The 12526-nt window shown below is 39.7% G+C and overlaps 1 protein-coding gene across 3 annotated transcripts in view; it reads left to right on the forward strand.

The window, feature by feature from the left end:
- The window catches only part of eif2a (eukaryotic translation initiation factor 2A), a 31622-nt gene extending 24417 nt beyond the window's left edge, over positions 1 to 7205 (forward strand). For 2 of the 3 annotated variants that reach the window (XM_069897435.1, XM_069897437.1), the window contains 5 exons: positions 210 to 781; positions 927 to 1037; positions 1899 to 2015; positions 2235 to 2300; positions 4797 to 7205. In XM_069897435.1, the coding sequence (XP_069753536.1) occupies positions 210 to 781; positions 927 to 1037; positions 1899 to 2015; positions 2235 to 2300; positions 4797 to 4862 (932 nt within the window). In that variant the 3' untranslated portion in view covers positions 4863 to 7205. Of the gene's footprint in view, positions 1 to 209; positions 782 to 926; positions 1038 to 1898; positions 2044 to 2234; positions 2301 to 4796 lie in introns of those variants that run through there. The other variant, XM_069897436.1, reaches the window with a different exon arrangement.
- The last annotated feature ends 5321 nt before the right edge of the window (positions 7206 to 12526 follow it).

Raw genomic sequence — 12526 nt, forward strand, 5'->3', positions numbered from 1 at the left:
TTAGTTGAAGCAATCTTGGGACGAAAGTGTAACCAATTAAACCAAGCTTTTAATTTCTTCATTGGGTTGAGTATTTCTCATTACATGTCTGTGAATTGTTTTGAATACCTTTTGCACGGTTAAAAAATGGTGCATTTAAGGAGCTATTTAAATAATTATATGCCGAAATGTCATGATGGCATCCTAATGTTGAAACAATTTTCTTTCAGCAAAAAATGGCCCAATCTATGATGTGGTCTGGAATCCAAATTCGGTTGAATTTTGTGCTGTTTATGGTTTCATGCCTGCCAAAGTGACAGTCTTTAACCAGAAGTGTGACCCAGTCTTTGACTTTGGCACTGGTCCTCGGAATGCAGCATTCTATAGCCCTCAAGGACACATCCTGGTGCTGGCAGGCTTTGGAAATCTCCGAGGACAGATGGAGGTCTGGGATGTAAAAAAGTACAAGCAAATTTCAAAGCCACAAGCTCCTGATACAACCTATTTCTCATGGTGCCCTGATGGCGAGCACATTGTAACAGCAACTTGTGCACCAAGACTACGGGTTAGCAATGGCTTTAGGATATGGCACTATAGTGGAGCAGTTCATCACAAAATTGAGGTTCCATCAAACTCTGAACTCTGGGAAGTCCAATGGCAGCCAGTTGTAGATGGTGCTTTCCCGGAAAAGGCCATCAAATATCACACAGTTCCCAATGATGTCCCTAGTATTGATGTCAAACCAGCACAGGCTTACAGACCTCCTGCACTGAGAAACAAGCCAGTCACTAGCTCAAAACTGGTGAGTATTATTCAATGCATGCTTGAATTTGGATACCATTTCTAAAGTTTGTGCAATTTTAAATAATTTTTTATATATTGGTACAATTTGGGCAATCGGACACTTTGGAGGTGGGTATATGATACATTTGTTTTTTTTTCCATAGCATGAAGAAGAACCTCCTCAGAACATGAAACCACAAACTACAGATAAACAACTATCAAAAGCTGCTCTCAAAAATCAAAAGAAAAGAGAGGCAAGAAAGGCAGCAAAGCAGGTATTTTTACTGGTGAAGACCAGATACACCAAGCACCATATTACTTCCCCAACATGTTTTTGCTGCCTGGTTATGGCATTGATTTGCAGAAGAGGAAATTAGCAATCTCTTGGGCAGAAAGGTGGTGAATGAATTCAGGGAATTTGGAGAAATGTAAACAAGATAAAAGAGTAGATCCAAATAGATTGCAGGATATTAATATACATTTTACAAGGCCAGGGAGGTTATATCAGAGCTGTATTTAAGACAGCTAGTTAGTTCTCAAGTGAAGATGGTCATCATGGGACAAGGATAGGGAATGGAGGGAGCTAATTAGGAAGTTTCCATCACAAGAAATCTTTTGAGAAAAGAGTGGATAGACTGGGCAAGGGGTGGATTGAATTAGTGTCTAAAACTGCAAGGCCTTGATGAAGAGAGAAGGATAGACCATCAATAACTAGGCAACATAGATAGACCGATCAAAGTGATTGTGTGGAAAGGTTAAAAAGAGTTGAGGGATATTTTCATGAAGGGATTGGTGGCATATTGAATGAATGTCTGTGGAGCCAAAAACCCACATTAAAGAGCTGGAAAGTACAATAACATTTGACAACACTTGTTTCTTGGCATGGTGTTGATAGATGCCATCCTCCAGCAATGGGAATTTATTTCAAAATTTACATAGGGCTTTTGCTGTCTATTTCTAGGTCATTTCAAAGGTCATTTGAGAATCAACCACTCTGTGGGGGGGGGGAGGTTTTGGAGACCTGATTGAAGATGGCTGATTGGCATATGATTAAAAGCATAAGAGAATATATTGACTGTTTACAAGCAAGGGTTGTTGCAAATCAACCCTTTACCTCTCCACTCTGTTGCTTGCAGGAAAGTCGATCTGAGGTCATACAGGAAGCGCCATTAGATCCTGAACCTCGAGCAGTGCCGTGTGCTGAGAGTCGTGGTGATCCTGAAGTAGAGAAAAAAATAAAGAACATCAAAAAAGTAAGGACCTGTGAAATCTGCGTGGAAGGTAATAAACATCATGGGAGAGAAATAGCACCCCCGGCTGTTATATTTTTGTAATTTAACCAGTTCAAATGTTTCTTGCATTACAATAGAATTTTTAAATCTTTTATCACAGATGCGAACTTCTGAAGTTTGTTGCTTATCTTGCAAACTTGGTTATTTTTCACCTTAACTGCAAGACTCTTCCTTTTACAGAAACTTAAAGCAATTGAACAGCTGAAAGAACAAGAAGCTTCTGGCAAGCAACTAGAAAAGAACCAGGTGTGAACAAAAATTAATACTTCCCATCTAGGGAGTTGTGCACTGCTGTCTGGTGTCAAATTATCAGTTAATAGATTGGCACCTACTCTCATCAACTTGAGGGTATAGTTTTTGAGTATTGGTTTTTGTCCAATTTTCTATGTTCAGCTTCTTGACTCACTGAAGTCTATCCCCGTTGGATGCAATCATTCATGGAGGAAATTACACTATTTGTTGTGCTCTGTTCAGAATCAGAATTTAATATCAAAAAACTTGCACTGATACAAGAAACAAAGTGAAATGATAGTGTACTGACTACCTTTCATGTGTTCATTTAATCCACCAAGAATAAATTGGTTGGGATTGTGTCAGAAACTAAAATAGATCAATAATCAACACTGGATCAGGAGACAAATCAGCCTCAGAGATGCTCAGTTCTAACTTATTGATTTTAACTGCATGCATGTGGGTTTCCGTGACCTGAGGGAAATGTCTCCTAGATGTGTGTAAAATCAATGCATGCTTTTGCATTATTGCTCTCCTGCTAGGAGAAGCAGCAGGGTATCACCCAGACTCAAAAACAGTAAAAGGCCAGCAAACTTAATTAGCATGAATAAAGCTATATGATCATGTACAATTTTCTTCTGCACAGAGCTGTTCTATCCTTTGTGTTATCCAGAAATGAGGGGGTTAGTCTATAAGGAGAGATTGAGTCGTCTGGGACTGTGCTCACTTGATTTTAGAAGAAAGAGGGGATATTATAGAAATATGTAAAATTATGAAAGGAATAAGTCCCCTTTCCACTGCCACCTTGTCCGAGGAATTAACTGGGACAGCGTCCAGTGGAAAAAGAAAACAATTGCCACAAATGACACCAAATCACACTGGGGATTGAAGGCCTCGACCCCTAATTATATTCCCAGCGTGTGTGCCAATTAAAAGGTCAGCAGAAAGTCAAGCATTTCTAGTCGAAGGTAGACTCTCCTATGAGAGTTGTGTCCAGTGGAAAACCAGTCAGTGTCCCAGTTAAAGATGGCCCAGTGGAAATAGCACAAATGACTTCTTATAATGGGACACTGCATGGCCTATTAACTGGAATGCCAGTGGAAAAAGCCCTATAGATAAGATAGATGTAGGTAAGTTGTTCTCATTGGTGGGGGAGAATAGAAATAGGGGACACAGCCTTAAGAACCAGGGTTGTAGATTTAGGATGGAGATGAGGAGGAACTGCTTTTCCCAGAGGATGGTGAATCTATGGAATTCACTGCCTATTGAAGCAGTGAAGGTTTCCTCAGTGAATATATTGAAGACAAGGGTTGATAGATTTTTATAAAGTAGGGGAATTAAGGGATATGGGGAAGAGGCAGATGGGGGAGATGAGCCTATCATCAGGTCAGCCTGATCTCTTTGAATGGCGGAGCAGGCTCAATGGGCCGGATGGTCTACTCTTGTCCCTATTTCTTATGTTCTAAACGTGTCACAAAATCTGTGGTTTTGTGGCAGTATTACTGGTGCAAAACTTGCTACAAATTACATTAAAATAAAATCAGTGCAAAAGGAGAGAAAAAGTGAGGGAGTGTCTTTGGTTCATTATCCATTCAGAAATTTGATGGCGGAAGGAAGAAGTTGTTTTTGAACGTTGGGTGTTTGTCTTCAGGCTTCTGTATTTCCTTCCTGATGCTAGCAGTAGAAGAGAGCATGGTCTGGGTGATGTGGGTCCTTGATGATGGAGGCTGCTTTCTTGAGACACTGCCTCTTGTAGATGTCCTCGATGCAATGAAGACTAATGCCCATAATGGCGCTGGCTAAGTTCTCAACTCTCTATAGCCTTTTCGTGTTATTCATTGGCACCTCCATACCAGAGAGTGATGCCACCAGCCAGAATGCTCTCTATGATACACGTATGGAAATTCTCAAGTGTTTCCCTTGAAATTTATTTGCAGAGCCACAAATTCTTCCATGAGCCATCAATAGATTTGGAGAAGAGAACAAAACTTTTATTCTAAATAAACATTATTAAAATGCACCTTTTATTGGTTGTTCTGTTGATGGAGTTCAATAGAAACCAGTTACTTATTGTGCGATGTCATCCCTTCCCAAGAGAAAGGTGATTGCCACGAGTCTGGAGGCAACTTTGAAGTTGCATTTCGCTGAGAAGTACTGACCCAAAAAGTCCTGTCACACACACCTGCTCAAAGGAGCATTTCCTGATTTTATTGAAATATGTTGCTATATTGCTCTCAAACAACCATCACAAATTAATAATTTTCAAGCACTGCCACTCTCTGGAAAGAAAAAGACAGAACTCCAGTTTATTTTTACTATCTCTGGCCATGGAACAGCAAGCAATAATGATGGAGCTATTTGACTGAGTCCAGATTGCTCGCTTATCTTGGGTTTAAGTTTATCAATTAAACTATTGGGGAAACTAAAATATGTTTTTTTGTATAAGCTTTTTGACTCTTAAGTTATAAATATTATTAGCTGCATTTTCAACCTCTTTCTCTCCGTCTACAGTTGGAAAAGATGCAGAAAGAAGAAGCACTTTTGAAGGAGCTGGAAGATCTGGAATTAGGTCTGTAAATTTTCCCTCGAGGATTACAATACCTGGTTTCACATAACCATGGAAAATGATTTCATTGTGAAATTTGTGATTTAAAAATATATATTCTATGCAATGTAAAAGATTTGGACAGTACAGTATTAAAAAGTTATGTATTAGGATAAGAGAATAAAGAAACACTGACAATAATTTGTACTTCTTCAGACTAACATTGAAAAACTGAGATTTCCCTATTTAATAGATAAAAGAGCTCACATTTTATATTCAACTTTTTTTTTAAACAAGCTCAGGACATCCCAACAAAGTGTTTGCAGTACTTTTGAACAGAAGAAATGGCAGCAGGAGTAAGCCATTTGGCCCTACTGTGCCATTCATAAAGGTCATGGCTGATCTTTTACATCATTTGCATTTTCAAGCACTATGTTTGATTCCTTAATGCCCGAAAATCTTAGTAATCTTTGTTTTCACCGAACTCCATTACTGAGTCTCTTTGCCCTCAAGGATAACAAAGTGTATCAATGAGATGTCTCATTCTTCCAAACTCTAGGAATACAGGCCTAACCTCTGGAGGAACATTGTGGAAACAGGAAAATGCAGTAGCAATTTAATGCTCAATAAGGACCCCACCATCAGCTATGAAATATTGATCCCAGTTAATGGTTTTTTTCCATTAGAGGCCCTGGAGAAAATCCTCCTCAAATAATGAAAAGTGATCTTTTTTGTCCACCTGAAAAGAAAAATAGGTCAAAGGTTTGTTTATTTATCACATTATACCTATAACGGTGTGACGAATTCTTGATTTAATACCTCACTTTATTGTTGGCTGTACTCTCAACCTAAATTGTGTCCAAGTCTCTGGAGCAGTTCATGAACTTTTGAACTCTGAAGTGAGAACTCTATATCTAGTCACAAAATGTAAAGCGGTTCACAAAGATTCCAATATTTAGATTTTCAAATTAAAGTCTAAATTAATGCTTTATTTTAAATATTATTTCACAAAGGCATCTAGTAATTAATCTCCCATTTTACAATTTTTGTCATGGAGTCATACAGCATGGAAACAGGCCTTTTGGCCCAACTTGCTCATGCCAACAAAATGTCCTTCCCACACAAGTCCCACCTGCTTGCATTTGGCCCATTGTCTTCCAACCCATCCCATCCATGTCTCCGTCCAATTATTTTTTAAACATTGCAATAATACTTGCTTCAACGACATAGTCATCACCCTCTGTGTTTAAAAATAAAGTTACCCCTCAGGTTCTTATTAAATCTTTCCCTTCCTTACATTAAACTATGTCCTCTGGTTACCAATTTCCCCTCCTCTGGGCCAAAGGCTATGCGTTGAACCAATCTATTCCTCATGGATTTGTACACCTCTGTGTCACCCCTCATCCACCTGTGCTCCCAAGGAATGAAGCCCTAGCCTTCTCCCCCCTATAGTTCAGGCCTGTGAGCCCTGGCAACATCCTAGTAAATCTGCTCTGTACCTTCTCCAACTTTGCACCTTTCCTGCAGCACAATGACAAAAACTGAACACCATACTTCAAATGGGGTCTCACCAATGTCTTGCACAATTTCCAAATGATCTCCCAACTTCTATACTCAATACTTTGATGAAGGCAAATGTGCCAAAAGCCTTTTGATCATCCTATCTACCCGTGACTTTACTTTCAAGGTACCATATACCTGTACTCCTAGATCCCTCTGCTCCACAACACTCCTGATATCTTTATTGTTCACTGTGTCAGCCCTAGCCATGTTGGACTTCCATTTTATTTGTCTTTTAGCTTCCTTTGATTCCCAAAATTATTTCTCTTGCCTCCTTTTTCAATTGAACAGGCTCCCTCCCAGCGTCTTGAAGAAACACAATAAATAGAAGCTACAAAGAATTGATTACACCCTACTGTCATTCACAATTCCATTGTACAGTACAACTCAGTTTATGCAAAATGGTCGGGATCTGCCCTATGTCAGATAAACAGTTTTTTTGAAGAACTGGTTATTTTTTAAAAAACTGCCCAGTAGCAACAAGAAATCTCTTCTAACAGTCTTTAAACAACAACAAACAACAAGGGTAGGCTTTTTAAACGTTAAAATAATGTTTATTCCACCAAAAAATGCTGGCTGCTGCCAATCATCGACACCTCCCCACTAAGGTCCGCACTGCCGTTGGTGGCCTGAGGTCCCCGGTCAGTTCAGCTCTGAAAAAAATTTGGATAAATGAGGATTTCTGATTTGTTTCAGATATCCTCATTTATCCAAATGTAAAAAAATTTTTCAGATAAATTTGGATTTTGGAGAATACGTTTTCAGATCATTGGAATTGTACTGTATTTTCTCTATTAAATTAATTAATAATCCTATCCCCATTCTCCAACTGTGTATACTTCATTATGTTCTCAATGATTTCATGTGAATGTCCATGCAAACCACATCTGCTGCATTTCCCCCATTGCTGTATCTGCCCCAACCTTGACCTTCATTAGGTTTTTCAAGCACATTGTTCAAAAGTTGTATAGATTGCTTCCATTTTTTTAAACATCAGAATATATTTGCCATTGAAGATTTTATAATATTCTCTTCCAGAAATATTCAATTGACTGGCATATGAACGGAGTTAACTATATTTGATAAATATAATAATATTTTGAGCAAATAACAATATGCATTTGTAATTTTTTTTGATAGGTACCCGATAGAGTGCACTTAAGTAGGCCGTCCATCATGTGCCTTTATTTTATTAATTTGACAGAAGAAAGTATTTAACAGAAACTTTATGGGATATTAAATTTAAAACATGAATGTAAAGTGATCCATTTCAGAGAAAAAAATTGAATTGGCCTTTGAGATAACATTTTAAAAAGAAGTGAAAGACTGGAATCCATGTACATAAATATTTGAAAATGGAAGGAAATCTTTAATTTAAATGAATGTATATTCTATAAATTAAAAACAAAAAAAATGATGGGAATAGCAGTTCAGGCCAGCATTTGTCAAGAGAGATAGTTAACATTGATAACGTTTTGTCGGCGGAACAGTTATTTTTCCAAAACCGGAATTGTGATTATTCATTTTTTGTGTGAAGTAAATACTAGTCAAGGATGGAAACATTTTCTCTCTATTTCACTGAATTCTAATTTGTTTTTATCAGCTAAACTGAAAGACATCGATCAGTAAATAAAAATCATGAAACTGCACGTGCAAGAAGTCTAAAATAAAAAGCGTTGGAAACTCTCAGGATCTATGACAAAAGATAGAGTTAATGTTTTATGGTTAAAGAGTTCACCAGAGCCATTATAGTCATGGTTTGATGAAATGTCTTTCCAAAGCTTTGAGAGTCATAAAATTAAGCGACTATATATTTGAGATGAACATTTCTGTACTCAAAACGTTTAGGAAAGTGTCAGTTTTAAATTGCTCCACACACTTTGGGGTGGTCCCCAAGCCAGCTGGCTGGCAGATCATTTTTTAAAAAGTTTTAAATTAAAAAGTTTTAAATGGAGACAGGCCATTTCGGCCCAATTTACACCCAATTACCTTACACGTTTCAAATGGTGGGAGGAAACCGGAGCCCCTGGGGAAAACCGCAAACAGACATAGGGAGAATGTACAAACTCCTTACAGACTACATGGGATTCGAATCTTGATCACTGGCACTGTAAAGAGGTTGTGCCAACTGTGCCAGTATTTTAGACATATTGCATGTAAGACCTTTACAACCTGTGCAGTTCTTCTCTTGAAATACCTGCTCTGCTGAATCTTTTGCAAAATTTCTAATTACTAATCAGGAGGGGCCATACTATTGGCAACTGAGCCTGACCAGCAATCAGTTATCATGGGGAAGTATCTTGGGAATAGTGATCACTCTTCCTTAGGTTTCAAGACATTCATGGACAATAATAAGCTAGGGCCTTGTAGAAGTGTACTAACTTAGAGGAGGGCAAATTATGACAGGATTGGACAGAAGCTAAGGAGAATAAACTGGGACCAGCTATGATCAGGTAAGCCTGCAACTGACATGAAGGAGTTGTTTAAAGATTAACTAATTAAACTTCAGTACAGGGATGTGTCAGTGTGAAGGAAGGATAGAGGCGGCAAGAAAGGTCACAAACATGGCATAGTCAAGGTTTAGGATGCTCTGTTGGGAGACGATGAAAAATATAAATATTGCAGAAAAGAGCCCAAGTAGGAATGCCAAAAGGGGTCATGTAATGTCCTTGGTGAGTAGGATGACAGAAAATCCCAAGGTATAGCAACAAGAGGATGTCAAGGTTAAGGAGAGGACCACTCTAGGACAAAGGAGGCAAATTTGTGCTTGAAAGCAGAGGAAGTGGGAAAGGTATTAACTGAATACTCAGCTTTCATATTTATCAAAGAAAAGGATATGGACAGTAACAGGGAGCATAATGTGGAAAATATTCATGCGTTGGGAATTCTAAGATCAAGAAAGTGGAGGTGTCAGGTCTTCTGAGGAGCATTAAGGTGGATATGTCCCCTGGGGCTGATGGGATATACCCCTGTTACTGAAAGAGGCAAGTGAAAAGATTGCTGGTGCCTTGACAAAGGCATTTGCATCCTGATTAGTGACAGAAGTGGAAAAACAACCAACTGAAAAACCTCACAAAGATAAGCGTATACAGAGCCGTTGTCATACCCACACTCCTGTTCGGCTCCGAATCATGGGTCCTCTACCGGCATCCCCTACGGCTCCTAGAACGCTTCCACCAGCGTTGTCTCCGCTCCATCCTCAACATTCATTGGAGCGCTTTCATCCCTTACGTCGAAGTACTCGAGATGGCAGAGGTCGACAGCATCGAGTCCACGCTGCTGAAGATCCAGCTGCGCTGGGTGGGTCACGTCTCCAGAATGGAGGACCATCGCCTTCCCAAGATCGTGTTATATGGCGAGCTCTCCACTGGCCACCGTGACAGAGGTGCACCAAAGAAAAGGTACAAGGACTGCCTAAAGAAATCTCTTGGTGCCTGCCCCATTGACCACTGCCAGTGGGCTGATATCGCCTCAAACCGTGCATCTTGGCGCCTCACAGTTTGGCAGGCAGCAACCTCCTTTGAAGAAGACCGCAGAGCCCACCTCACTGACAAAAGGCAAAGGAGGAAAAACCCAACACCCAACCCCAACCAACCAATTTTCCCCTGCAGCCGCTGCAACCGTGTCTGCCTGTCCCGCATCGGACTTGTCAGCCACAAACGAGCCTGCAGCTGACGTGGACATTTACCCCCTCCATAAATCTTCGTCCGCGAAGCCAAGCCAAAGAAAAAGAAAGAGTGACAGAAGAAGCGCCAGAGGACAGAAGGGCAGCTAATATTGTACCTTTGTTCAAGAAGGGAAAAAAGGATAATCCATGAAATTAGTGGTAGAGAAACTATTGGAAAGCATTCTAAGGACGTGCACATTTATGCACATTTGAAAAGTCATGGTCAGATGGCAGCTATATAAAACTTTGATTAGGTTGCACTTGAAATACTGTATGCAGTTCTGGCCACCCTGTTACAGGAAAGATGTGGAGTCTTTGGAAAGGTAGCACGGTTGGCATAGCGTTTAGTGCCACACTATTACAGCACCAGCGACATGGGTTTGAATCTGGTGCTCTCTGTGAGGAGGTTGTATGTTCTCCGTGTGACCCTGTGGGTTCCTTCTGGGTGCTCTGGTTTCCTCCCACCTTCCAAAAACATACTGGGTTTGGAGGTTAATTGGTGAATTTGGGTGGTACCGGCTCATGACCCAGAAGGACTTGTTTTTGTACTGTATCTCCAAATTAAAATTTTAGCGTATGTGTTATGTGAAGAGATTGGCCAAACTTGGGTTGTTAGCCCTGAAGCATGGGAGACCTATATAAAATCGCAGGTGTTGATGATGGGGTGGACAATCAAATTTTTTGCCCAGGATGAAGGCATCACAGACCAAAGGAGGAGTGGTTAAGGTGAAGAGGAGGGAGAAGTTTAAGGGAGATAAGCTAGGCAAATATTTTACACAGAGAGTGGTAGGTGCTTGGAGCAGTTTGCCAGAAGTAGTGGTGGGAGCAGATACAATAGAAGCATTTAAGAGGCTTCTAGATAGTTGCATTAATATAAAGGGATATCTATCAAGTGCAAGCAGCAGTGTTTCAATTTGATTTGTACGTCATGTTCAGCACAGGGTGTGTTCCTGTGCTGTACTGATCTATGTTTTTACATTCTGCAGTGAACACTAATATTTTGCTATCAGGTGAGTGAAATTTACCAGTCTACCGAAAGGAAGAAAAGGCTGTTCCTATAAAACCTTTTACGTTCTTGTCTAGTTTACAGCCAATTAACAATTTTGAAGTTAGTTCCTACTATAAGATGATGGCCAAGTCCTCACAAACAGGAATGTAATAACGACCAGATAATTTGTTTCATGGATGTGAGTGAAGGGAAGATGTTCACCACGATCAAAGAATAATGCCCCTACACCTTATCTCACTACTGTAGTGAGTAACATGGGATTTGTTATGTTCAATTGAGAGGGCAAATAGTGCCTTGTTTTATTATCTCTAGAATGTAGTGCCTCTAACAACACAACACGTTTCCACGAACATGTAACTATAACATTTTATTAGATCTCTGGCTGCAGTACTGGATTATACTTCTGAGTATCACCTAAATGCAACAGAATAGAGGTACAGTAAAACCTCTGGTATCCAGCCGGTGATTGGTAAGTGTATTTTCTTGTTGCTTGAGGTTGTGTGATTGGAGGACTAATGGTGAGGCATGCCAATTTTAAACTTTAGTATTTTGTACCTATTTATTTTCCTTTTTTGTGCAGGTTGCTTGAGTCTGGTGGTTGTTTTAAATTCTGGATAACAGGGGTTTTACTATATTTAAACTCATGAAGGCTTCAGAGTAGGTAGAAAGTCACTGTTCCCATTGGGTGGATGGTTTGTGAACTTTAAAGACATAAAATTAAGGCAATTGACATCATAACCTACAGCTCAAGGAAAATGTTCTTAATGCAACAAGTGGTTAAGATCTATTATGTATTACCAGGATCATAGTGTAATGCAAAGGGAGGCCAGATAAGTAAAAAATAAAATAATTTGCAAGGCTTAGCTGAGAGGGGTTTGGGGTGGGGGAGGGAGGGAGGATTAGATAGATTCCTCCTGCATGAATTTGGCCTGCACTTGATGGTGTGATTGACCTCCCACAGTGCTGTAACCACTTTAGAATCTATTGTCTTCAAGCAAATGGTCAATTTCTGCAATGTCACGTTCTATAATTGTAAATTGAGTTCATTTAATGTAACCTAGTTAATAGCTCAAAAAGCAAGATAACTCGTGGAGATACTGTTGATGACGGGTCCAGAAATTTAATGCACACCTGTGATAAGAGCAATTCAATGAGGTAGAAATCTAATTTGCAAATTGAGGAACTCATCCAAATCTGACATTGTAGTTATTGATTATGAGCCAACTTCGAACCACATCATGAATGTATCATTAAACAATTTTTTTAAATATAAATTTAGACTTACAGCAGGGTAACAGGCCCTTTTGGCCCACGAGCCCATTCCGCCCATTTACACCCAATTAACCTAAAAACCCCCAGTACGTTTTTGAACGGTGGGAGGAAACCAGAGCCTGCAGGGAAACCCATGCAGACATGGGGAGAACGTACAAACTCTTTACAGATAGTGTGGGATTCAAATC

Source organism: Narcine bancroftii, chromosome 9, assembly GCF_036971445.1.
Source record: "Narcine bancroftii isolate sNarBan1 chromosome 9, sNarBan1.hap1, whole genome shotgun sequence".
NCBI lineage: Eukaryota > Metazoa > Chordata > Chondrichthyes > Torpediniformes > Narcinidae > Narcine > Narcine bancroftii.